The sequence below is a fragment of the Nyctereutes procyonoides genome, unplaced genomic scaffold (genome assembly GCF_905146905.1).
Source record: "Nyctereutes procyonoides isolate TBG_1078 unplaced genomic scaffold, NYPRO_anot_genome, whole genome shotgun sequence".
NCBI classification, from domain to species: Eukaryota; Metazoa; Chordata; class Mammalia; order Carnivora; family Canidae; genus Nyctereutes; species Nyctereutes procyonoides.
Genome location: NW_026575128.1, coordinates 17,734,019 through 17,759,543, shown reverse-complemented (window position 1 = coordinate 17,759,543; position 25,525 = coordinate 17,734,019). Strand labels below are relative to the sequence as shown.

General features: G+C 40.7%; 2 protein-coding genes and 2 non-coding genes across 7 annotated transcripts; all 4 read left to right on the top strand.

Annotated features, from left to right (window-relative positions):
• Window positions 1-3,083: 3,083 nt before the first annotated feature.
• Window positions 3,084-23,911, top strand: CCNB1IP1 (cyclin B1 interacting protein 1). 4 transcript variants are annotated; one of them, XM_055341857.1, is made up of 8 exons: window positions 3,084-3,141; window positions 8,475-8,570; window positions 9,585-9,702; window positions 14,940-14,985; window positions 15,089-15,159; window positions 17,836-18,163; window positions 20,518-20,851; window positions 23,035-23,911. In XM_055341857.1, the coding sequence occupies exons 2-8, from the start codon at window positions 8,543-8,545 to the stop codon at window positions 23,235-23,237; spliced, it is 1,128 nt and encodes a 375-aa protein (XP_055197832.1). In that variant the 5' UTR covers window positions 3,084-3,141; window positions 8,475-8,542; the 3' UTR covers window positions 23,238-23,911. The 4 variants fall into 4 exon arrangements, with proteins under 4 accessions (XP_055197832.1, XP_055197834.1, XP_055197833.1 ...); XM_055341859.1 differs by lacking the exon at window positions 3,084-3,141 and having other exon boundaries at window positions 8,550-8,570; window positions 9,564-9,702; window positions 14,899-14,985; window positions 15,089-15,173; XM_055341858.1 differs by lacking the exons at window positions 3,084-3,141; window positions 8,475-8,570; window positions 9,585-9,702 and having other exon boundaries at window positions 14,116-14,985; window positions 15,089-15,173.
• Window positions 4,613-7,193, top strand: LOC129520688 (ralBP1-associated Eps domain-containing protein 1-like). The gene is given in 2 exon segments (XM_055341856.1): window positions 4,613-5,545; window positions 5,548-7,193. Coding segments are annotated over 2 exon segments (2,385 nt in total). The 3' UTR covers window positions 7,000-7,193.
• Window positions 8,752-8,828, top strand: LOC129520982 (small nucleolar RNA SNORD126). Its single transcript, XR_008666741.1, has one exon. It is a non-coding gene; the product is annotated as a small nucleolar RNA SNORD126 (small nucleolar RNA).
• On the top strand, window positions 11,135-11,283 carry LOC129520981 (small nucleolar RNA SNORA79). The gene has a single exon (XR_008666740.1). It is a non-coding gene; the product is annotated as a small nucleolar RNA SNORA79 (small nucleolar RNA).
• Window positions 23,912-25,525: the final 1,614 nt, after the last annotated feature.

The window sequence follows — 25,525 nt, the reverse complement described above, 5'->3', positions numbered from 1 at the left end:
GAGAGTGAGTAAGTATGAGCAGAGTGGGGAGAGGCAGAGGGGGAGAAAAGCAGATTCTCCACTGATGCAGGCTCCATCCCAGGACCCTGGGATCGTGACCCGAGGCTCAAGGCAGATGTTCAACGGAGCCACCTGGGCACCGCCATCCACATTCCTTATAATGGTTATACAGCAATCTAATGTATGTGCATGCCATGATTTATTTAACCTTTATTGTCAACATTTAGGTAGTTTACAGTCTTATTGTTTGCCCCAAAATGAGTGTGCATAAGTCAGTTGTCACATGTGACAGTTCAGGTAGGTTTTGATATATTGTTTATCAGGACTCTAAATGTGCAGTTCTTCCCTTTAATATTTATTTTGTACACAATGATGACTAGAAACCAAACAGCACCATAAATATCTTGACTGAGCAATAAAGGATTTTCTATCAAAAGCAAAACCGTGCTTATGGCTTTTATGTGAATATACCTTAGCCCACTTCAGTTTAGGTAAGGGATGGTTTATTTTGCTGTGAGCATGTATCTAATGTTGAGAAAGAATGGCAGCAAGAACCAGAGAAACCACATGGTTGTGTTCACCAAGGGCAGAAGGGGCATGTTCCAGGGGTTGCGTAGCAAACTGTGTTGGATAGCTTCCCGAAATTATGGTGTTGAGGGGGTAAACTTGTATTTTAGCATTAAGTTAGGGAAAATGGAAATTTTTTTTTGGGATGTAAACATGCAAAACGAGCTTTTGGGAATCCCACTAAAGGTATAAATATATATCTTTTTCTTTTCTTTTCTTTTTCTTTTTTTTTTTTTTTAGGTCTTAGTCTTAAAAGACTAAAATCATGTCTTGTGAAACATCCAGTTTTCCAATTAGAAGTATCTCGGATTTGGAAGGGCCTTATGAGGGGTATGAATGACTTTCCTGGCTTCAAGATTATTTTGAAAAGTGAAATTGTTTGGCGGAGTATCTGGGTTCCTACTCTATTAGCTGGTTGAGCTTGGACACAATAATAAAAACAGCACATTAAACATTTAACTTACTAACTACATGCAAGCTACTGTGCAAAGTATTTTATGTTTATTTTACCTCATTTAATCTTCCCAACAGTCCTAAGGTAGGTGGTATTTGTTTTCATTTTAGAGAAGGGGAATCAGAAGCTTAGAGAAGTTGCAAATATGCCGGGGAGTCAAAGATTCAAATCCAGTTTTGTCTTGACTTCAAAATTTATTATCTGGGGCGCCTGGGGGGCTCAACAGTTGAGCGTCTGCCTTCGGCCCAGGGTGTGACCCCAGGGTCCCAGGATTGGTCCTGCATCGGGCTCCCTGCAGGTAGCCTGCTTCTCCCTCTGCCTGTGTCTCTGCCTCTCTGTGTCTCTTGTGAATAAATAAAATCTTGAAAAAAAAATTCATGATCTTAACCACTAGGCTGCCTGCCATTTAGTCTTCAAACCTTGCTTGCTGACCTATAAAATGGAGATGACATAGTATTTGCAAAAATGAGGTAAATATAGAAAGTGCTTTATAAGTTCTGAGATGGACCAAGTATTATGAAATAGGTAAAATATCAAGTTAACCGAGTAGTGGTGTTATTGCTTCTTCTATCCTGATTTCAAGTTATTCTTTCCCGCTGTTTTTTTTTTTTTCTTTAATTTATGATAGTCACAGAGAGAGAGAGAGCGCGCCAGAGATGAGAGAGAGCCCGACGTGAGATTCGATCCTGGGTCTTCAGGATCACGCCCTGGGCTAAAGGCAGGCGCCAAACCGCTGCGCCACCCAGGGATCCCTTTCTCGCTGTCTTGACCCAAGGCGGTCAGATACTTTGTTTTCCTTTGTTACACGAGCAGTGGGACTGGGGCTGCGTGAAATTCTGTTCTCTTGGCATGAATGAGCTGCATGGTTCTGCATTTCTGGGGAGTTTCTGAGTTCCCCACTTTTATTTTCTATATGCTGTGAGTGGATTCCTCCTGCACTGAGAGCAGTCTCTAACATAGTTGACCGCGCGCCGGAAGCAAAACTTGGAATCTGTTCTGATAGCAGCGCCTTATAGGGCCATTCCTAAAAGAGAACTCTGCCAAGTGATGATTCAGCATTTATTTCCTATACGAAGTTCTGTATTGTTTTCCTTTTGCTTCAGGTTGAGGATGGAGTCCACAGAGGAAGGCAGGCCTGCGTCCTCAGAGGCCTGCGTGCCAGCCCCGAAGAGGCACATGGAAGCATCCGCAACATTACTGTAGACTCCCCGCCAACCAAGTGGGCTTGGATTCAGACATTCTCAGTGGGGATGGTCAGAGGCTGATGGGACCATAAAGCAAGTATTTGAACTTTGACTACGATAGGCCTTAGTGTTCTCTGTGTCTCCCGTATTTGTGTCTTTTCTAGCGAAAAAAAAAAATAGGTTCTTTGAGTTACTGGTGTATCGCATAATGCTAGACACAGCGAGGGCACGGAGTCATCGGTGTGGAACCGAGTAAAACTGAGCAGTAGTAGTAATCTTAGAAACGTCAGATGATGGGTATTATCCATTTGTCGTTTGTGTAGACCTTCGCATATGTAAAATGTACATTTTGGCCATGAGCATTAGCACTTAGAAGCATTTACCTCTCATAGGGAACAAAAGGAGTGGGTCATTGATAGTTCTTCGGGTATTTACAGAATATTTACTTGAGCTCCCTAAATGCTCAGTACATATGAAGTGGCTTTCATGTGGCTGAAGCACAGCTAGAACCTGCAGGGAGCAGCACATCCTGGAAGAGGTGTCGTAGGCTTCACATCAGGATTTAGGTCCTACGCTTCAGCTCACGTGCCAAGGATGCAGAGACCAGAGCTTTTGCAACCGAAGTTGTTTGTGAGGTGGTTCGAATTGAGACGTTTCACCTTTATTTATTTTTTTTTTTTTAAATATTTTTTTTTTAATTTTTTTTTTTTTTTTATTTATTTATGATAGGCACACAGTGAGAAAGAGAGGCAGAGACACAGGCAGAGGGAGAAGCAGGCTCCATGCACCGGGAGCCCGACGTGGGATTCGATCCCGGGTCTCCAGGATCGCGCCCTGGGCCAAAGGCAGGCGCTAAACCGCTGCGCCACCCAAGGATCCCCGTTTCACCTTTAGATACAGAATTGTTCTCCTGTGAGGAGATCATGGAGTTTCGAGGTAGACATTGCTAAAACTGCAGGAACCTGGCACTTCAGGCCTTACTTCCTGTGTATGTTCCCTTATTAATTAATTGAACAGGCGCTCGTCCGAAAACCACTTACGTAACGAAAGCATTATTCAACTATAGGACGGGAGTTCAACTAACACTTTGATTATGTGTCTCAAGTACTTAAAACACCTCACTCTCTTTCTGACCTGAGCCGGCACAGTGTTCTCATGATCTGCCAAAACAAACCGTCTTCTGTAGCTCTGCCTCTTATTTTGCATAGGAAGTGGCATGGAGAAGTAAAAATTGGGGAGTTTTGACAGAACTGGATTTATGTCCTAGCTCTTAATAGCTAGGTGGCCTTGGGAAATTTATTTAACTTCTCTGAGCTTCAAGTTTCCCTAGAAATATGAGACTATGAAGTTTGAGTGAAATGATTTCTATAGTTCTTGATGGATTGTAGGAATTTTTTAAGAATGGTAGCTACTACTTCCTTTCTGTCAGCTTACTTTAGTTATATCCATCCTTTTTTTTTTCTTAAAGATTTTATTTATTTATTCATGAGAGACACACAGAGAGAGGCAGAGACACAGGCAGAGGGAGGAGCAGGCTCCACGCAGTGAGCCTGACGTGGGACTCGATCCCGGGACCCCGGGGGTCACGCCCTGAGCAGGAGGCAGACGCTCAACCGCTGAGCCACCCAGGAGCCCCTATACTGATCCTTTAAGGCACTGCTGTCCAACAGAACTTTCTGTGATGACGGAAATGTTCTCTATTTGTATTGTTCAATTTGGTGGCTATTAGCCACACTGTGGCTATTGGAGCAATGACAATGTGACTGGTGTGACTGAGGAATTTAATTTTTAATTTAATTTTAATGGCTGAATACAGTGTTATCTATTGGACAGTGCAGTTGTTTTTTTTTCACTTGTGATGAGAACTTTTAAGATCTCTTAGCAACTTGCAACTATACAATACAGTATTATTTTAAGTGTCATTTTATTTATTTATTTTTTATTTTTAATTTTATTTTTTATTTTTTTTAAATTTTTTTTAAGTGTCATTTTAAAGCTCATTCAAGACCTGTACCTTTTTTCTTCATGAAGACTTCTGTGCCCAATGATTCTTATTCTATCACTTTATTTGGTACTTCCCATGGACAGTAATTTTCTTTTTCTTCTTCTTTTTTTTTTTTTTTGGACAGTAATTTTCATGAATCTTGTCTTTCTAGCTCCATCGTATCTGCTATTATGGATTTTTAAATCTTCACACTGCTGTATCACACTGCTGTATCACAAACATGATAAAAATATAGTTGTAGGCTCGCGCGCCCCCCGCGCGCCGGAGGCCGGGGCTCCGCGGGGCTTCGCCGGGCGAGGAGGAAGCCGGGGCGCGCGCGGCCCCCGCCATCCCGGGGTCGTGGGGCCGGCCCCGGGTCTTGCACGCGGGGCGGGGCGGGGCGGCGGTGAGCCGGGGGCGAAGATGGAAGGCTTAACGCTGAGCGATGCGGAGCAGAAATACTACTCGGATCTCTTCTCCTGCTGCGACACTGAGAGCACCAAGAAGGTGGCGACCAACGGGCGGGTGCTGGAGCTATTCCAGGCCGCGCAGCTGCCCAGCGACGTGGTCCTCCAGATTATGGAGCTTTGTGGTGCAACAAGGCTTGGTTACGTTGGAAGAAGTCAGTTCTATATTGCTTTGAAACTTGTAGCTGTTGCCCAGTCTGGTTTCCCTTTAAGAGTGGAAAGTATAAATACAGTAAAGGACCTTCCTCTGCCAAGATTTGTTGCTTCAAAGAATGAACAGGAGTCTCGCCATGCAGCCTCATATTCTTCAGATTCTGAAAATCAAGGGTCTTACTCTGGTGTAATTCCACCACCACCTGGCAGGGGGCAAGTGAAAAAGGGATCTGTAAGCCATGATACTGTCCAGCCTCGTACATCTGCAGATCAGCAGGAACCTGCATCTCCAATAGTTTCACCCCAGCAGTCCCCACCAACTTCTCCACACACATGGAGGAAGCACAGCCATCACCCCAGTGGGGGAAATAGCGAGAGGCCTCTTGCAGGACCTGGACCATTTTGGTCTCCCTTTGGTGAAGCACAATCAGGTTCTTCTGCTGGTGATGCAGTGTGGTCAGGGCATTCTCCACCTCCACCACAAGAAACTTGGGTCAGTTTTGCAGATACTCCACCAACCAGTACTCTTTTAACCATGCATCCTGCTTCTGTCCAGGACCAGACAACAGTACGAACTGTAGCATCAGCCACAGCTGCCAATGAAATTCGTAGGCAATCCAGTAGTTATGATGATCCCTGGAAAATAACAGATGGACAAAGGCAGTATTATGTAAATCAATTTAAAACCATTCAGCCTGATCTAAACGGATTTATTCCAGGATCTGCAGCTAAAGAGTTTTTTTTACAAAATCAAAACTTCCTATTCTTGAACTTTCTCATATTTGGGAACTTTCAGACTTTGATAAAGATGGAGCATTGACACTGGATGAGTTTTGTGCTGCTTTTCATCTGGTAGTTGCTAGGAAGAATGGCTATGACTTACCAGAAAAACTTCCTGAAAGCCTAATGCCCAAATTGATTGATTTGGAGGACTCAGCAGATGTTGGAGATCAGCCAGGTGAGGTAGGTTATTCAGGCTCTCCTGCAGAAGCACCTCCAAGCAAGTCACCATCAATGCCATCACTAAACCAGACTTGGCCTGAGTTGAATCAGAGCAGTGAGCAGTGGGAGACATTTAGTGAACGCTCTTCAAGCTCACAAACTCTGACCCAATTTGATTCTAACATTGCACCAGCTGATCCTGATACTGCTATTGTTCATCCAGTTCCCATTCGTATGACTCCAAGCAAAATCCACATGCAGGAAATGGAACTGAAAAGAACTGGCAGTGATCATACTAATCCCACTAGCCCATTACTGGTGAAAACATCTGACCTGTCAGAGGAAAGTAAGATCAATTCATCAGTGAAATTTGCTTCTGGAAATACTGTAGCAGATGGGTACAGTAGTTCAGATTCTTTTACTTTGGACCCAGAACAGATTGGAAACAACGTAACTCATCAAAGGTCTCATTCAGGAACGTCTCCTGATAACAGTGCACCACCACCTCCTCCTCCAAGACCACAGCCTTCTCATTCTAGATCATCATCTTTAGATATGAATCGGACCTTTGCAGTCACCACAGGACAACAACAGGCTGGAGTTGTTGCCCATCCTCCTGCAGTGCCTCCAAGACCACAGCCCTCACAGGCTCCTGGTCCCATTGTGCATTGCCCAGTGGATGCTGATGGCCTGATAACTCACACTAGTACCTCACCTCAGCAGATACCAGAACAACCAAATTTTGCAGATTTCAGCCAATTTGAAGTATTTGCTGCATCAAATGTAAATGAAGAACAATATGATGAAGCTGAGAAACATCCAGAGGTCTTGCCGGTTGAAAAAGCTTCAGATCCTGCAAGTTCTCTTCGAGTTGCCAAAATAGATAGTAAAATTGAAGAAAAGACAGCTGCTAGTGTTCCCGCCAATGTGAGCAAAGGCACAGCACCTCTCGCTCCACCACCTAAACCTGTTCGAAGAAGATTAAAATCAGAAGATGAATTAAGGCCAGAAGTTGATGAACGTATGCAAAAGACAGGTGTCTTAGCTGCTGTGCTTGCATCACAGCCTTCTATTCCTAGGTCTGTTGGGAAAGATAAAGCAATTCAGGCATCAATTAGATGCAATAAGGAAACCAACACAGTTTTGGCCAGATTGAACAGTGAATTGCAGCAACAATTAAAGGATGTTCTTGAGAGAATTTCTCTGGAAGTTCAACTGGAACAGCTTCGACCATTCTCTCACCTATAAGCCAATTGCCGTTAACTGTGAACATACCCATTTTTAAGCAGTTTGGGTTTAAGCCAATTTGGAGACCCAAACATTCAGCTCACTGCTTAATTCAACGTTAAATTTTATGATTCTGTTTTGCCCTATATGTTCACCTGTATTTAAGTATCTTTTATTTTTTAATTTCAACAATAAAAGGGTCAGGATGACTTTTCCTGGAGGAAAAAAAATATAGTTGTAATAATAAAAATAATAATAAAAAATAATAAAAATATAGTTGTAATAATTTTAGTAAGTTTTAAATTATAATTAAATGTAATAAAAGAAAAAAATTTAAAAAATGTAATACAAGAAACTTCCTAGTTAGCAATTTGGTGAATGGGGAATAGTCTGAATGTTGCCTGCAGTGATGAACAGCCTGTAGATGACTCTCAGGTGTTGGAAGATGAAATCACGCTTTTTCTTGTATTGCCATCTTGTGGCCAGCTTGGGCTCCAAATGATGCCAATTCAGTTGGCTCCAAATGATGCCAATTCAATTTTGCTGTCAGAGGAAGGTTTTCTTTAGTTTATTGTAATAAATTTTTACCAAGAGTAAAGGTTAAATACAATCAGCATTGGCTGAAATGAAATTGATACATGCTTTGAAAAAAAAAAAGTATTTTATTTTTTTAAAGATTTTATTTACTTATTCATGAGAGACCGAGAGAGAGAGGCAGAGAGAGAAGCAGGCTCCAAGCAGGGAGCCCGATGTGGGACTCCATCCCAGGTCTCCAGGGTCTCCAGGATCAAGCCCTGGGCCAGGGCCAAAGGCAGGCGCTAAACCGCTGAGCTACCCAGGGATTTCCCCCCCTGGGAATTTTAAAGTAGGCTCCACACCCAACGTGGGGCTTGAACTCGTAACCTCGAGATAGAGTTGCATGTTCTACTGACTGGGCAAGTCAGGGCCCTAGATTACCTTTGTATATGAATTTATGGCTCCTTCCTTTTTTTTTTTTTAAGAGGATTCTGTGGGTACAGGGTTTTTTGTAGTTACCAACCCTGTGCACTTGGTGAGGTTCGTAGCATCCCGTGCCATTTGTGCCGTGTCTCTGAATTTGCTCCCACAGCTGCTGAGCTCTAGCTGCAGCCAGCACGCGGCTCCTTCCTCTTCCACACCTATTCTCTTCCTGTGAGACTACTAACTTTGTAATCTTTCAGAGTTTAGTTGGACTTCCTGCACAGTTTTACCCAAACTTTTAAATTTATAGGAAAAGCTGAGCTTGTGTAAGAAGTCCTGCTCTAATGTAATATTGAGCTTGGGCATTTTATGACAATCTCCAAATAGATGGGTCACTTTATAGTATTGACTGTAGGTTCATATAAAGAATGAAGTTTTCCTTGAGGTTAATTTTCTTTGAGGCTATAGGGTTATGACTTGGGAGTAGGTTAGTGTGCCTTCGGGTCATGTGATAATGACCTTTATTTATTTATTTACTTACTTTTCATTTTCCATAGATGATACATCTGGAAAGAAGATGCTCCTGTAGTTAGTTGGTAGATGGCGTAGTTCAACTAATTCCCAGATGGAAGTTGATACATCTGTTACCAGAAGTAAGTGCAAAAGAAAATTATTTTTACTTCATTTGGATTTCTAGTCACCTGCTGTTTCAGGGCTCAGTGTTCTTAGTGGTTGGAATTTGATAGTTTGAAAAAGCCTTAGTTCTCACCTCAAGAGGGTTCTCTTGGTTGAGATGAGGAGCCAGTGGTGGTTTGCCCTTCGTCGGTCACTCGCAGTTTGCCATGATGAAATGCATGGTGAGTCCGTGTTTCAGTCGATCACCCTGGTCAAACACATGCTCTGAGCAGACTAAGGCTAGGGCAAACACGGGAGTTGAATTCTGCTTCTTGGTATTCTTACTGGGATTTAGCCCTCAGGCCCAGGTAGTTCTTAAATCTTTGAATTTTGGATCCGATACTACAGCACTCTGTTGTGCTGTGATCTTTTGTGCTATCTTCTTGAGATGGATAGAACCTCCATCTAAACATCCAAACACTACAGAAAAGGCACTGATGACTGGTATAATCCTATCAATCACTTTATTTGGCAGTTTTAAACTTACCACTATTTTATTAATCTATCTGTAAGATCAAGAGAATCCCAGAGTTGGTTGAATCAATTTTGTCAAGATCATAGAAATGTGACACTGTATAGTCCTTTATAAGTTATGATACAGGTTTATCTTTCTTGAAATGGAAGGGTATTCATGATACATTAAGTTAAAAACTAGTTATAGTACAGTATGTGTAATCCTTTTTATGCTTAAACATTTTCATAAACTTACGTTTATTTCAGAAATTATCTGAAAGGATATACTCAAATACCAGGGGTTCTTGTCTCTAGAATTGGATTCTAAGGGGGACCTTGTTAATCTGTATTTTCTGATTTTATTATATTTATGTATTGTATAATGAGCCTGCACAGAACCGGCTTCTATTCTTTACCCGTGCCTGCATATTTCAGCAGAGAATGGGGGTACATATGAGGGAGAAACACAGGAAATGGAAATAATTCAAAGTAACAGCAGCACTTGAAATAGTTTTTAGTTTTGGCTATCTCTTTTGCAGAAATGAAGTTTCAGGAGACCAAAACTAGAGCTAAGTCTCACTTCTCTCCCAGCCTGGAATTCTTGGGTGCTACAAGTCCTGGATATACAATAGATGATGACAACATTTTTCTTTTATGGTAAGGCCTTTGTTGAAATTGAGAAGCTTTGAATACATATGAATCTTTGAAAATTCAGCCTTGTGTCTTCATGGCCAGTTGCTAAGTTGCTACAAATTTATTTTTTAAAAAAGTCAACTAAAGATGCTGAAATGATATGATAATAAAAGATGCATATGATAATAGTTACACATGGATTCTGGAGTCAGACTGGGTTCAAACCCATCCTTTGTCACTTAATCAGCTATGTAACCTTGGCACATTTCCTGACACATCAGTGTCCTTATAACTTAGAAGATGAGAATAACAGTAATGTTGTCAAAGAATAGTACTTGACTTTGAAAATTACATAATAAATGGTAAGTGGGTGGGCTTAGAACATTGTTTAAGCATATGGTAATTGCTCGATAGATGTTAGCTGTTTTATCATCAAAGTCCACGTGCAGTGTCTACTTACGTGCGTCTTTCTGCCAACTGGCCTATAGCTTCTCTTTATCTCCAGCACACAAAGCCTAATTTAGTTCTAGAATTAGGCAAAGTATGGTAGTAAGGACTATAGTGTGTATCTCTATATAACTGTATAACTGTTCTAATAACATTTGTAGTTGATTGATCTTGTTTTGCCACCAATTTATTTATCACCTTATTCTTCACTTTGTCTATTTAGCTGGTTCTTCTAGTTCTTTTTTTTTTTTTAAAGATTTTATTTATTCATTCATGAGAGACACAGAGAGAGAGGCAGAGGCACAGGCAGAGGGAGGAGAAGCAGGCTCAAGGCAGGGAGCCTGATGCGGGAATCGATCCTGGGACTCCAGGATCATGCCCTGGGCCAAAGGCAGGTGCTAAACGGCTGAGCCACCCAGGGATCCCATGGTTCTTCTAGTTCTTAATGGACTTCTTAAGAACTTAGATGTAGTGATTCCTATTAAGAGTGACTTGAATACAATGGAATATTACTCAGCCATTAGAAACGACAAATACCTACCATTTGCTTCCATTTGGATGGAACTGGAGGGTATTATGCTGAGTGAAATAAGTCAGTCGGAGAAGGACAAACATTATATGGTCTCATTCATTTGGGGAATATAAAAAATAGTGAAAGGGAATAAAGGGGAAAGGAGAAAAAATAAGTGGGAAATATCAGGTAGGGAGACAGAACATGAGAGACTCCTTACTCTGGGAAACGAACTAGGGGTGGTAGAAAGGGAGGTGGGCGGGGGTGGGGGTGACTGGGTGACGGGCACTGAGGTGGGCACTTGACGGGATGAGTACTGGGTGTTACTCTATATGTTGACAAATTAAACACCAATAAAAAATAAATTTATAAAAAAAAGAAAAGAGAAATAAAATCATGAATGAAAGAGATCACCAAAAAAAAAAAAAAAGTGATTTGATTGCTTTATCTTTAAAAATGTTTCTCAAAGCATTTTTAAAACTGGTTGGAGATAAATGTTGATGGCTGTTCCTCTCACTGCTTGGAGCCTTAGGTAGTGGGATTTTAGTCCATCATATATCAAAGCTGACTTGTCTTCACTCAGGGCACCATGGGGGATGGGTTGGCCATCCGTGAGTGTCTTCTGATATTTGCAGAGTCAAACAATTACAAAGCAGGTGGTGATTCTGGATTAAGAATGTACCTGTAACTGAAAAATAAAACTGATATGAAAATATGAGGATATTGTTCTTAGAAAACCCTTCGACTACAATAAATATTTGTTTTTTTTAAATTTTTATTTACTTATGATAGTCACAGAGAGAGAGAGAGAGAGGCAGAGACACAGGCAGAGGGAGAAGCAGGCTCCATGCACCGGGAGCCCGATGTGGGATTCAATTCCGGGTCTCCAGGATCGCGCCCTAGGCCAAATGCAGGCGCCAAACCGCTGCGCCACCCAGGGATCCCTACAATAAATATTTGAATAGCACCTACCTGGGCCTATGATAGAAGGAGATCTAGTAAAGGGATTCTGAGAGTTACTGAAACATTATACTCTGAAGTCATTAAATTTTAAGTGGTTTAATCAGTTTTCTACTGATGAGTTTCTAGTGATCAGTTTTCTACTGAGTGGCTGTTTACACATTTCAGGTTAATATTAAAAATGTCTTTTTCTTTACAACATGAAGGTACATGATTCTTCAAATTAAAGATAGAATCTGACTTCTCTCACCAGAAATGGTTTATAGAATCAACTTGCAAAAATGTAAGAGGCAGCAAAGAAAAGACCAAGATATATATATATATATTTTATCATTCTTACATTCTTTGCTAAATTATTAACTCCATGAAAACAGGAAAGCTTCCTTATGTGTAATGCCAGAATAGATACTCAAAATACTCAAAAATATGTGAAGTGAATTGAAACTTGCATTATATATATATTTTTCAAGTCTCTGGAAAGTGGTAACCATTTTAATGGCATTTAGCAAGACATTTTTTTTACATGTAATAATTAGGACTTAGATTTTGAGTCTGATGGATATTGATGGATATAACATTTAACTATCTGGATACCAGTGTCTACTTAAAACTCTTAATACTTGGGGCGACTGGATGGCTCAGTTGGTAAAGCATGCATCTCTTGATCTCAGGGTTGTGAGTTCAAGCCCCCTATTGAGTGTAGAGATTACTTAAAATCTTAAAAAAAGCCCTAAACTCTTTAATACCAGATTATGATGCTTGATCCATTAAGAGTCAATGAAGAATAGCCACCAGAACAACCTGGGTATGGGAAGAATAATTATATAAAAGCTTGCTGATATTTAATAGGAAATCTTTTATTATAAACATTTTATAGCCCTTTTGGACATTTGTCATTGATTTGAGTTTTACATACCACTCAGGTATGGTTAAAAAGTTATTATTTCTGCCTTATATTTATAATTTTATTTTCAGTTGTTTTGGCTAAATTATACTTCAGAGACTTTTTTGCTCTACATAGTATATTTATATCCCTGAGGTGGGATCCTTGAGTGGCTCAGCAGTTTAGCACCTGCCTTTGGCCCGGCGCGATCCTGGAGTCCCGGGATTGAGTCCCGCATTGGGCTCCCTGCATGGAGCCTGCTTCTCCCTCTGCCTGTGTCTCTGCCTCTCTCTCTCTCTCCCTGTGTCTCTCATGAATAAATAAATAAATCTTATATCCCTCAGGTTATATTTTACATGCAAAAGATATAAAATACAACTTCAAATATTGGAAGTCTAGTACATATCTCTGTATTTTGAAATGTGATTTAATACTCGTGCTTATACTAGAATTATACAAATGGTATGTCCCTATAACTTGTTAGAATTTGAAATCTATTTTATTAGATTAAAATTCTTCTATTAAAATGAATAATGAAATTAATTTTAGAGTATATCATGCTAACATTCTTAAGTTTCAGTGATAATAGGGGAAATTACTATCTTAAAATTCTTAGAGAAGTGTGGCCTATAAATACTCAATATAACTGTTAGGTACTTAGAATATCTACACGAGATCAGTATCAAACTTTATGGTAAAAAAAATCATTTTTGGAAAGTGAAAATGACCTGTAGTTAAATGGTCTAAGTGATATGTAAGCACAAATTATACAGTCAAAATTTATTCAGACCCTATGTTAGGAAGAGTAAATCTCTAAATGAAATGCAAAATTTTAAACCTATAGAAAACAAAGAATATAACGACATTGGAGTAGACATAAGTACAAAAAGGAAAGATTGATAAAATTGTGTACATTAAAATTCAGACTTATGTTTGCCTGCCATGTGGCCAACAAAGGACTCCATTTAAATCCACAAAATGATCAAAGGGTATGAATGAGTAATTCACAGATGTGGATCCCTGAGTAATTCACCTAAAAAGATGCTTAATCTCACTAATAATCAAAGAATTGCACATTAAAACAACATTCAGATACCATTTCACTGCCATGATAAGGGCAAGAATGAAAATAAAATGAAACCAAAAAATGACACTGGTATATGTTGCTGAGTCTGAAGCAACGTACTCCGGTGGCAGTGAAATTTATTTGATGCTGCTTTACACAAACCCAGTCTCTGGGTACTACATTTTATAGGAATTCTCGCCATGTGCACTCAAGGAGACATGTACGAAGGTTTATCGCAGTGTTTTTAATCGTAAAAACCTGGAAGAAATGTTCATTAGAAAAGTGGATAAACTGTGGTATACTTGTAGTATTTGGCTGTTAAAATGAATTGTGCAAGGTATGTGTATTTACTTGACTACATCTCAAAAATGGAGTTAATGAAGTGATAGGTGCTGTGTGATAAGGTTTAGTGGTTTTAGGGAAATGCAAAAGAATATTGATGTATACATATACACTAAAAATATAAAAGAATGATAAATACCAATATCTGGCTTGTTTACCTCTGGAGAGGTAGGAGGAAAATGCGGAGGCTTCAGCTGTATTTGTAATGTGTTACTTCATCAAAAAAATGTCAAATGTAGGGGTATCCCTGGGTGGCTCAGCAGTTTAGTGCCTGCCTTTGGCCCAGGGTGCAATCCTGGAGTCCTGGGATCGAGTCCCACATCGGGCTCCCGGCATGGAGCCTGCTTCTCCCTCCTCCTGTGTCTCTGCCTCTCTCTCTCTCTCTGTGTCTATCATGAATAAACAAATACATAAATAAATCTTTAAAAAAATAAAAAAATGTCAAATATGAGAAAGATTTCTGTTCATTAAAGCTGAGTGATGGCCAATATTTTAAAAAGCTCTTTTTGGTAGATGGGTCTCTATCTCAGCCTTGATTGATTTCAGTAATCTCATTCCCAGGAGCACTCTAGAAAAGAGTCAATGGAGGGTTTGTCTATGCCATAATAAAAGAGGACACAATGCCACTAAGAAGCAGGTTAGTTCAGTTCCTGGTGTCCCAGGAATATTAAGATTTTATAGCACCTCGCCCCTTTTATTCTATCTGGCAAAACTCATTGGCAAAAACAAAAAGTATACATAAATAGATGTATATATGGAGATGTTAACATAGTCCTACAGTCCTACAGCCGAGTGGGTCAGGAATTTGGAACGGATTTAGTGCGGAAGTGCTGTGGGGAACACTAAGGTCTGGGGAATCAGTTCTTGATTCAGGAGCAGGAAGAGATGGTTTTCTAGTACAAACCTAAGTGAGATCACAAGGTTAGGTCCTGGATGAATTGCTTTGTGTTTCCTAACTTTCAATGAGCTCGTGCCCTTTTGTTGTACTACGTCTGGCACTGTCACAATCAGAAACTGCACGAAGGCTCAGACGGCCAACGGCGCTGTTGCAGGTTCACACACGGAGCCTTACTTCTGTTGAGCCCAGTTGGGACCACGGTAAACTCCCCGGGAGTGATGAAGCCCGCAGTAAGGCCTGTATTCCTGGGACCCCTCAAACCCTCGGCTCCTGATCAATATAGTTTCTCTACTGATCTGTTAGAACCTGTATCGACTCTCACAGACGCCTATGGATTGCGCAGGAAATCACGCAGTTTGCACAGAGAGCAGCAGGTAACGGCACGAGGGTAAGACGCGGGCAAACCTCTGAATGATTCTAAGTAGGTCCCGGGAGTGCGGGCAGGTGTGGGGCAGGTGTGGGGCAGATGTGCAGCATGTGGCGGGCAGGTGTGGGGCAGGAGTCAGGCAGGTGTGGGACAGGCCTCGGGCAGGCATCGGGCAGGTGTCAGGAGGCCTCGGGCGGTGTCGGGCAGGCCTTGGGCAGGTGTGGGGCAGGCCTCGGCAGGTGTCCGGAGGCCTCGGGCGGGTGTCGGGCAGGTGTTGGGAGCGTGGGCAGGCGTCGGGCAGGCCTCAGGCAGGCGTCGGGCAGGTGTGGGGCAGGCGGATGTGGTCCTCCTCCGCCTCGCAGCGCCGCTGGGCACGTTCCGACACAGAGGTGAAGCAAGGAGCAGTTCCGTGTCCTGCGCAGGTGCTCACGGGTGTCCCTGGCGCGGGCGGCACAGCACCGCGGCGGAGCCCGGGTCTCCCCAGGGCGGCACCTCGCGTTTCCGCGCTTCTGCACCAGCCACTGACCAGTGGCGCGCCGCCCCGGGATAAGCCCCGCGCCGCCCGGGCACTGACCTCCGCGCCGCACCGGCCCCGCCGACGGGGCCTCGGTGGCGAGAGCGAGCAAGCTCGCGAGCGCAGCACCACGGCCTTCCCGCCGCGACCCCTCGACAGCGCAGCGGGACCCGCGCCTCGGCGCCGGAGACGCGCATGCGTGGGGCACGTGCGCCTGCGTGTGGGCCACAGCCCGACGGGCCCAGCATGCTGAGCGGCCGGAAGCCCGTGCCGGCGCTGGGGGGGCGGGACTGCGCATGCGTGGCTGGCGCAGCAGAGGCGGGACGACGAGGGCTGTGGGCGCGAAGGCGTGTTCCTGCGCTTTTCCTGGGCCTCAGGTCAGACGCGAGGCTGGAATCAGCGGTGTCGGGGTGTCGCCGTAGGGGCCACGGGGAGGCGGGAGCCCGGGCTGGGCGGCGGCGCGACGCCCCCGCCCTTCGCCTTCCCTCGCCTGCACGCGGCGCCGCTGGACGGGCCGCGCCTCCCTCCCGGCGCCCCTCCCCGCCCCCCTCCCGGTCCTCCTCCTGGTCCGGTCCGCCCGGCCGACCTCCCGCCTGCCTGCGCCCCTTACCCCGCGGGGGGAACCGGGCCTGACACTCAGGCCGCGGGGCCGCCCAGCCGTGGAGACAACTCAGCGAGTCTCTGCGGGGACAGGTGTCGGAGTGCCCTCGACCCTGTGACCTCGGCAACTTTTCTTTTTTTCTCTTCTCTCTTTTCTCTTTTTTCTTTTCTTTCTTTTTCTTTTCTTTTTTCTTTCATCAAAGTAACGTTCTTGACGGAATCTGTTGGTTAAGAGGTGTGTTTGGTGGGAGCATTTTCCTTGGCGTATAGTCGGGGCGTCGCAGTTTTCTTTTTTTTTATTTCTTTTTTATTTTTTTTATTTTTATTTTTTTTATTTTTCTCATATAATACATGATTTTGGTACATCCAGGATGTCGCTGTCCAGCCTGGGCCGGTAAAGCCAGGGAGTGGGGACGTTACATTGAAAAGTAACTTAAGGGTATTTATTTGTGTAAGAGTTAGTTCTAACAACTTTTTTTTCCCCTGAAAGTATAATATTCAATAGTATTTATATTAATAGGTGAGTTATTTGGTGGTAAAAATGAATCAGCTTTTATATAAATGGTTATTTGCTTGGACTGGTTATTTTCCACTAAATGCTATCAGATCACTACACTTTTTTAGGTAAGGCAACACAGGTAAACAATCTGAGAATATGAAAGACCTAAAAGTGCAACTTAAAAAACACTTTGCACTAAAGAATGGCTGAAAATTGGGGCGCCTGGGTGGCTCAGCGGCTGAGCATCTGCCTCTGGCCCAGGGCATGACCCCCCAGGGTCCTGGGATCGAGTCCCCCATTGGTCCCTGCGTGGAGCCTGCTTCTCCCTCTGCCTCTCTCTCTCTCTCTCTCTCTCTCTCTCTCTCTCTCTCTCTCCCTCCCTCCCTCCCTCTCTCTCTGTCATGAATTAATAAATAAAACCTTTTTAAAAAAAGAAAAAAGAATGGCTGAAATTGGTACCTGGACTTCTATCTGCCAAGTGTGAGAAGTGATAGTAAAATATTCTAGCAAACTACAGATGGGTTTATCACCCATGGGTTTATTTGGCTTTTTTGTTTAGGTGTTGAGGAATGGCAAAAGACACTAATTGTTACTTGTACTTTGAAAATGTTCCTAAAGTTTATTTAACATATACATATTATTTTTGGCTTTAATAAGATTTGGACTACTTGTGTCTTTAATTTGTCTCTAAGGGACACCTGAGTGGCTCAGTGGTTTAGAGCCTGCCTTCGGCTCAGGTCATGACCCCGGGGTCCTGGGATCAAGTCCCCTGTTGGGCTCCCTGTAGGGAACCTGCTTCTCTCTGCCTCTCTATCTCTTTCTCTCTGTGTCTCTCTTGAATAAATAAATAAAATCTTAAAAAAAATTTGTCTCTAAAAATTTTTTTCATGGGCTTTCTAGAGGTTTACACAAAGGATAACAGTTAATATTACTAGTAAAATGTATATGATATATTTATTATAATAAATACAAACAACAAAGTACAATATTTTATAATAAAATGAAAACATGCTCTATTTCATTTTCACTGACATTTGACTCTTTTGACCTTCATATTTACCCCTCGTTAGGTTTCCTTTCAGCATCGGGAGACTTTCTGCTATGTCTCTGTGTGAAGACATGCTGCTGTGTAACTACCGCAGGTGTCGACTCAAACTCTCTGGCTATGCCTGGGTCACTGCCTGCTCCCACATCTTCTGCGATCAGCACGGCAGTGGAGAGTTCAGTCGTTCCCCAGCTATCTGCCCTGCCTGCAACAGTACCCTTTCTGGAAAGCTGGACATTGTCCGCACGGAACTCAGTCCCTCAGAGGAGTACAAAGCCATGGTGCTGGCTGGACTCCGACCGGAGATCGTGTTGGACATCAGCTCCCGAGCACTGGCCTTCTGGACGTACCAGGTTAGTGCTCAGGCCAGTTTCCAGACAGCAGGATTTGAGGCGTATGTGGAAGCTTCTCATGTTTGTTTTTTTCTTCACTGTGTTTGTATTCATTTTTCATGAATATATAGAAAACTTTTTTTAAAAATAATTTTGTTTTTTGAAATCTGAAAGAAAATAAAAAAATCGACCATAATGCCATTGGTCAAAGATCATTGTTGGTATTTTTGTTTGTGTATTACTGGACTTTTTTTGTGCATAAGTATGTATTATATATGTGAATATATATTTTATCCAAAAATATGGGTAATATTTAAAGCTGACAGTATATTATGCTTATTATGAATATTTTATTAAATATTTTAAAATTAGTTGTCCTATCATAATTTAAATTGTATTGCATCATAATTTATTTTCAAGCTATAAAAGTGATGAGCTTTCTTATCATCAAATACACATATTTAATTCTTGGCTAAGAATAAATTCCTTAAAGTGAATGAGTACATTTCAAAGTTGTAAAAATTATAGTATTTTGTGACACCGGGTGGCTCAGTCAGTTAAGCATCCTATTTTTGACCGTAGCTGAGGTCATAATCTCAGGATCTCGAGGTCAAACCCTGATTTGGGCTCCTCACTGAGTTGTGGAGTCTGCTTAAGATTCTCCCTCTGCCCCTCCCCTGTGTGCACTTCTCTCTCTCTCTCAAAACAAAAAAATTTTTTTTAAATTGTAGTATTAAAAAAAATAAAAATAAATAAAAAATAAAAAATTGTAGTACTTTGTTTCTTTTTTTTTTTTGGATATTTCATTTTTAAGTAATCTCTATATCCAGTGTGGGGCTTGAACTCATAACCCCAAGATCAAGAGTTGTGTGCTCTGAGCCAGCCAGGCACCCCCCAAAAATTGCAGTATTTAATACTGCCCTCCACTTAGGCCATATCATTTTGTGTTCCCTTAGTTTATGAGGGTGCTTGATTCTCCATACTTTCTACTCACCAGTTAGATATGAATAAAGTAGGATCTCATTATTCTTTAAATATGCCTTTCTTGGATGACTTTTAGATGAAAACATTTTCTGGTATTTTTTTCATGTTTTTTTTTTATGAATTGCCTGTTTCAATTTGCTTATTTTAGTTGCTGTAGTTTTTTTTCTTATTGTTAAGAATTCTCTATATGTTCAACTCTGATTTTGCAAGGAATTTTCTCCTTTTTCACTTTTATTCTGATTTTTAATTTTTTTAAATTGTTGAGTTCTAAGAATTCTTTGTTTTGGATAACAGTCTTTTATCAGATATGTCTTTTATAAATATTTTCTTTCAGTCTATGTCTTTTCATTCTCCTGACATTGTCTCTGCAGAGCACAAATTTTTAATTTTAATGAAGTCTAGCTTATCAGTTCTTTCTTTTGTACATTGTGCCTTCTGGTGTTGTATCTAAAAAGTTGCTATCAAACCCGAGATCATTTAGATTTTCTCCTGTGTTATAGGAATCTTAGAGTTTTGTGTTTACATTTAAGTCTATGATTGATTTTGAGTTAATTTTTGTGCAGGTTGTACAGTCTATGTTTAGATTCATTGTGACCTCCCTACTTTGCTGGCTGTTGCCCCAAGGCTGCTATCATTTACTTGCCTTGTCAACCGTTGCAGGGTGGCTACTTGCCTCTACAAAGCCAGTTAAGAGAGAGAGCGCACTATTAAGGCAGACTTTATTTGTAGTCTTATGTAATGTACTCATGTAGCAGCATCCTGTCATTTTTCCTGTATTCTAGTCATAGTTTCTGTCCACATTCAAGGGGAGGATCTGTGTAAAGGAGGCAGGGATAAGTGGAGGCTCTTTTATAATCTGTTCTCCACACTCAGGATTACTGGAAATAGGAAATTATCTCTAAAAAACCTTAAGGGGATCCCTGGGTGGTGAAGCGGTTTGGCGCCTGCCTTTGGCCCAGGGCGCGATCCTGGAGACCCGGGATCGAATCCCACATCGGGCTCCCGGTTCATGGAGTCTGCTTCTCCCTCTGCCTGTGTCTCTGCCTCTCTCTCTCTCTCTCTCATAAATAAAAAAATAAAAAATAAAATAAAAAATAAAAAACCTTAAGACTACATGTCAGTTGTTAAGGTTAGACAAGTATACTTCTTTTGTTAGTATAATGGTCACAGTTTGAGAGTATTCCCCCAGAATTTTTTCCTATGCATTTAAGTGACACTGTATTATTTTCCAGAATAACCATCCTGCTATACATCTAGATTGCTTCTTAACCTGGTTCTAAATATTAAATTAATAACATCCCAGTGTGTAAGTCTTTCTTTTCCTTTTGCATTTAAAGGTTTATAATATGTAACTTTGTATTTATTACTTTTTTTTTTCTCTTTTGAGACAGGTACATCAGGAGCGTCTCTATCAGGAATACAATTTCAGCAAGGCTGAGGGCCATCTGAAACAGATGGAGAAGATATATACTCAGCAAATACAGAGCAAGGATGTTGAATTGACCTCTATGAAGGGGGAGGTCACCTCCATGAAGAAAGTGCTAGAAGAATATAAGAAAAAGTTCAGTGACATCTCTGAGAAACTTATGGAGCGAAATCGTCAGTATCAAAAGCTCCAAGGCCTCTATGATAGCCTTAGGCTGCGAAACATCAGTATTGCTAACCAAGAAAGCACCCTTGAACCATCCATGATTGCACAATCTGGTGTTTTTGGCTTTCCATTAGGTAAGAAGGGGCATATAATATCCAATAACTGTCCTTTAAATCTTTCACGTTGTGTTCTGTGTAGTTCCAGGAAGGCAGTGGAGACTCCAGAGGCCTACAGTGGTGGTAGGCTCCAGATTCTTTTTTGTTTGTTTGTTTAGATTTTTAAAAAATTTATTCATGAGAGAGAGAGAGAGAGACAGGCAGAGACACAGGCAGAGGGAGAAGCAGGCTCCCTGCAGGGAGCCTGATGTGGGACTCGATCCCAGGATCCCAGTATCATGATCCAAGCCAAAGGCAGACGCTCAGCTGCTGAGCCACTCAGGCGTCCCAGCTCCAGATTCTTTTTTTTTTTTAAAGATTTTATTTATTTATTAATGAGAGACACACAGAGAGAGAGAGAGGCAGAGATACAACCAGAGGGAGAGGCAGGCTCCATGCAGGGAGCCCAACGTGGGACTTGATCCCAGGTCTCCAGGATCAGGCCCAGGGCTGAAGGCTGCACTAAACCACTGAGCCATCTGGGCTGCCCCCCAGCTCCAGATTCTTCATCCATGTCCCAGCATGTACATCTTTGCTTTTGTCTATTTTATTGACTTGTGGTTAAATTACATCTTCAATGTAAACAGAGAGTAAATCTCTCCAAAGTAAAAGTTTTCAAATTGGTGCTTTAAGTGAAAAGCTATTTCCTTGCAGTAATAATAATAATATTAGCTGCCATTTATTGATTCCTTACTGTGCTAGCCACAGTTACAATTTTTTTCATGTTATTTTCAGAACTTTATGATGTAGTTATTGTTATTATCTTTATTTTACAGATGAGAAAACTGAGACACAGAAAGTTTAAGTAAATCGATCAAGGTCACAGAACTACCTTCAGAGCTCACACTCAACCCCATTTCCTTCCTCAAGAAGGCCATGTTCAGTTTCTCTCACATGGCAATACTGATTGCACAGTTCTTAAGTTGTTGGTTGGTTGGTTCACTTTTGTGTAATCATTCACCAAATATTCATCAAACATACTTCATTTGGTAGGCGGCTAGACATAATCTTGGCAGTGAGAGTATAAGGATTATCCAGATAGAATTCCTGCCTTCTGGAAGTGCCCATCTAGGAAGATACCACTTCTTTCCTGCTCACTAGATGCTTTGGCGAATGCAGTGAGCTCATACACATCTCTTCCTGAGTTCTCCTCTTTATACTACTCTTGATACAACAGATTCCAATAGATTTTTGCTATGCTATTAATATAAATTATTTTTGCATATAAAAAAGTGAAGTTTCTTGTACTTGATTTTCCTAAAAATGCATTTTTTAAATTATAGGCTGAGGAAAAAGATTTGGTAGGGGAGGAGATGTCCTAGAAAAGGCAGGAAGTAATGAGATGAGTATCAGATATAAGAACTGAAACAAAAACAGATTTTTGCTTAACTTTCAGTTAATCATAATTGTAATTTAGTCTTTCAATGTGTTATTGTATATTAACATTATAGGTATTTTTTCCTTGTTACATGATTCACATTTATTTTTATTTCTTTCATATTCACTAGTTCTTTCTCGTTCCACTTTTTATGCACACTTACCTTTTTACTTTTACTTGTTGCTACATTTGTTGGCTTGAAGCAGGTATAGTCCACATTCTCCTTTAATTACACGTTCCCTTTAAAACTTGTAGAAGCCAAAGAATGGCTCAGTGGAAGTGCTAATTTAATCAGATCTGTTGTCTGATTTTTCTTAAGGTTATTCTTGCATCATGAGTATATGCCAGTTTCTCACAGTTGTCATATATTTTCTAGCATGTTTATGGCAGTCTTTAAAAGAAAAATTATTCTTAACCTGGGACAAAAGATTCTATGTGCATACAATATTCCTTTGAAATAGATCACACAGATAACGAATAAAATTATGAATTGTAAGTTCTAGCTTTACTAAAAATGTATTTCATTGTGTCATTACTTTTGGTGATGAGGTCATGGCTCATTATTGGAAACTGCATCGGAGCAGAAGGTATCGTATATACTGTGGTCATGGGAGGGAGTGGGAGCCATTATAGTCCTTGTCTTTACCCAACATTAGGTTTATATTTTACTGTTTCATAGGAATTGAGTTCTGTTAAAATATTTATTAAATGAATTTTGTGTTTTTGTTCCTAAAGATCTGTAAGGAAATAGATGCTTACTTTTCCCCCCTTATTTTTAAACTAGGGAACAACTCCAAATTCCCTCTGGATGGTACACCAGTACGAAATCGGGGTGGCGGAGATGGAGATTTTCAGTTCAGACCATTTTTTGTGGCTTCTCCCACAGCACCGGAACCCAGCAACAGCTTTTTTAGTTTTGCCTCCCCAAGTCGTGAGTTAGAACAGCAGCAAATCTCTAGCAGGGCCTTTAAAGTAAAAAGAATTTAGCTCACTTTACAAAGTATTTCTCTCTTCACTATCAGTGATCTCATTTAGCAAATAATCTTTTATTCTAGTTAGGAGTCACCGACCTCTGTGTGCTGTTACATTTTCAACTTAGGAGAAACTCAGTGTCGGTAGGAGTGGCTTTAGAGTCTGGTTTCTTTTCCTGTTTCCATTATTTAATGCATGAGCATTATATTAAAGTCACCTTTATTGTGAATTGTTGAGTTTTCACCTGTAGTGAAAATGTTAAAATATTATTACGTGTTTTGTGGATCACCATTTGTTTTCTATGTTATTTCTGACTAAACTAGGTGTTTATGTATATAAGCACCTATGTTACATGTCTGCTTGTCACTTTGTGTTCTGGTATTTATGCATATATGTATATATGTATATTCCTTTATATTGATATTTTGTTGGATTTGCAAGTATATTTATGTGAAGATTTTGGTCTCAGGAAATGGCAGGTGAATCTACAGCTTGTTATTTGGATATGTTTATCTATTTGTATGTATTTGCCCTTGTATTAATTTGTTTGGAGGTACGCTCATGTGGGCGAATAAGAAGACAATTTGACGCTTGTATGTTGTCTGTATTTCTATTTAATAAAGTTATTTTATAAGTTGATTTTTTGGCATTTGTTTTAAAATGAAATGACTATCTTTTTGTCTTGAACCTACTTACTTAGAAATGTACTTTTACCATAGAAAACAACAATATGTTATTGATCTCAAGAGATTATGTTAATTAAAATACTTTTAAAGATTTATTTGTTTTCCTTTATTAAAAATTTTTTTTGACTTTATTTATCCATGAGAGACACAGAGAGAGAGAGGCAGAGGGAGAAGCAGGCTCCATGCAGGGAGCCCGAAGTGGGACTTGATCCCGGGTCTCCAGGATTACACCCTGGCCTGAAGGCGGTGCTAAACTGCTGAGCCACCCAGGCTGCCCTTGTTTTCCTTTATTAAATAGCATTTCTGACCACTATCACAAATACCTTATTTAAAATGTAGAGCCAGGGCACCTGGGTGGCTCAGTTGGTTAGGTGTGGGACTCTTGATTTCAGCTCAGGTCATGATCTCAGCCCCTTGCTCAGCGAGGAGTTTGCTTTAGGATTCCTGTTTCCCTCTGCCACCCCCGCCCTCTGGGCTCACACACTCTCAAATAAATCTTAAAAGCATACCTGTTGCAGAAGTAGGACATCTGGGTTCTAATTATGTTGTTTTCCCATATATTGGTTATGAGTTTAAGTTAAACTTTCTGAGACTGTTTCTAAATCTGTAAAATGAGGGACTGGATTAAATTATCCTGTAAACCTTTTCTAACTCTCAAATTTTATTATTTATTTTTATTGGTTTGGGAGTAATTACAGTGGAATTACCCTAAATACTAAATCCCATTGTCATTTGGGTAAGCATTTGAGGATCTTTTATAGTCCTAGAAAGGCAAGTTATTATCCTTGCTTTACATAATTGGATAGTAAGTAAGGTTTTCTTCCTTAGTATAGAATATAAAATCTCTTCAACATTTTTTACTGTATCTCAAAGTTAAAATGGTGTCTGAGAAAGAGGATGAAAAATCTTGACTTAAAAGTTTATTTTGAAAAAAATCTTTAAATATTTTATTTAAATTCAATTTGCCAACATAAAACACCCAGTGCTCATTTCATCATGTTGACCTACAAGTTTTAAAACATCTCTTCCTAATTCATAGTATCTCTTAATACATATTTTTTTATTTTTATAAATTTATTTTTTATTGGTGTTCAGTTAGCCAACATATAGAATAACACCCAATGCTCATCCCGTCAAGTGCCCACCTCAGTGCCTATCACCCCCACCCCCGCCCACCTCCCCTTCTTGTTGATACAGATTTTATAGATGACATTACAAAGTGTTTTTCTCTATGCAGTTTTAAATTTTGTTGAAAAAATGGTGTGGGGAAATAATTTTAGGTATATTCATGATTTCTGCCTTGCACCTTTGCTTCTTGTGTTTGGTTCTCAGGATTAGTTTGAAATATAAGTAAGCTATAATTAAAAGGTAAAGAGAGACTATTAGGACTATTACATGCTACTTTTAAAAAGTTACTTATTGTAGAGTTTAATATATTCACGTCACAAATTCAAAAGGTGGAAAAAAAACAGGCACAGAATAAATAAGGTCTCCCTTTCACCTCTGTCCCCCAGTCCCTCGCTTCACTTTTCTGAAAGCAACTACTGTTGTCAGTATCTGGCATCTCTTTCAGAGATAATCTGTGTGAAAGCAACTAGTATTTTATCGAAAAATTAT

What these genes read in the sequence shown, in the direction of transcription:
- CCNB1IP1 (XM_055341857.1), top strand. Translation starts at nt 8,543, where the DNA reads ATGGAAGTTGATACATCTGTTACCAGAA. An exon ending in GACAACATTTTTCTTTTATG is followed by an intron (nt 9,703 to 14,939) that starts GTAAGGCCTTTG and finishes GCGCTGTTGCAG; the next exon opens with GTTCACACACGGAGCCTTAC. An exon ending in TGGCCTTCTGGACGTACCAG is followed by an intron (nt 18,164 to 20,517) that starts GTTAGTGCTCAG and finishes CTTTTGAGACAG; the next exon opens with GTACATCAGGAGCGTCTCTA.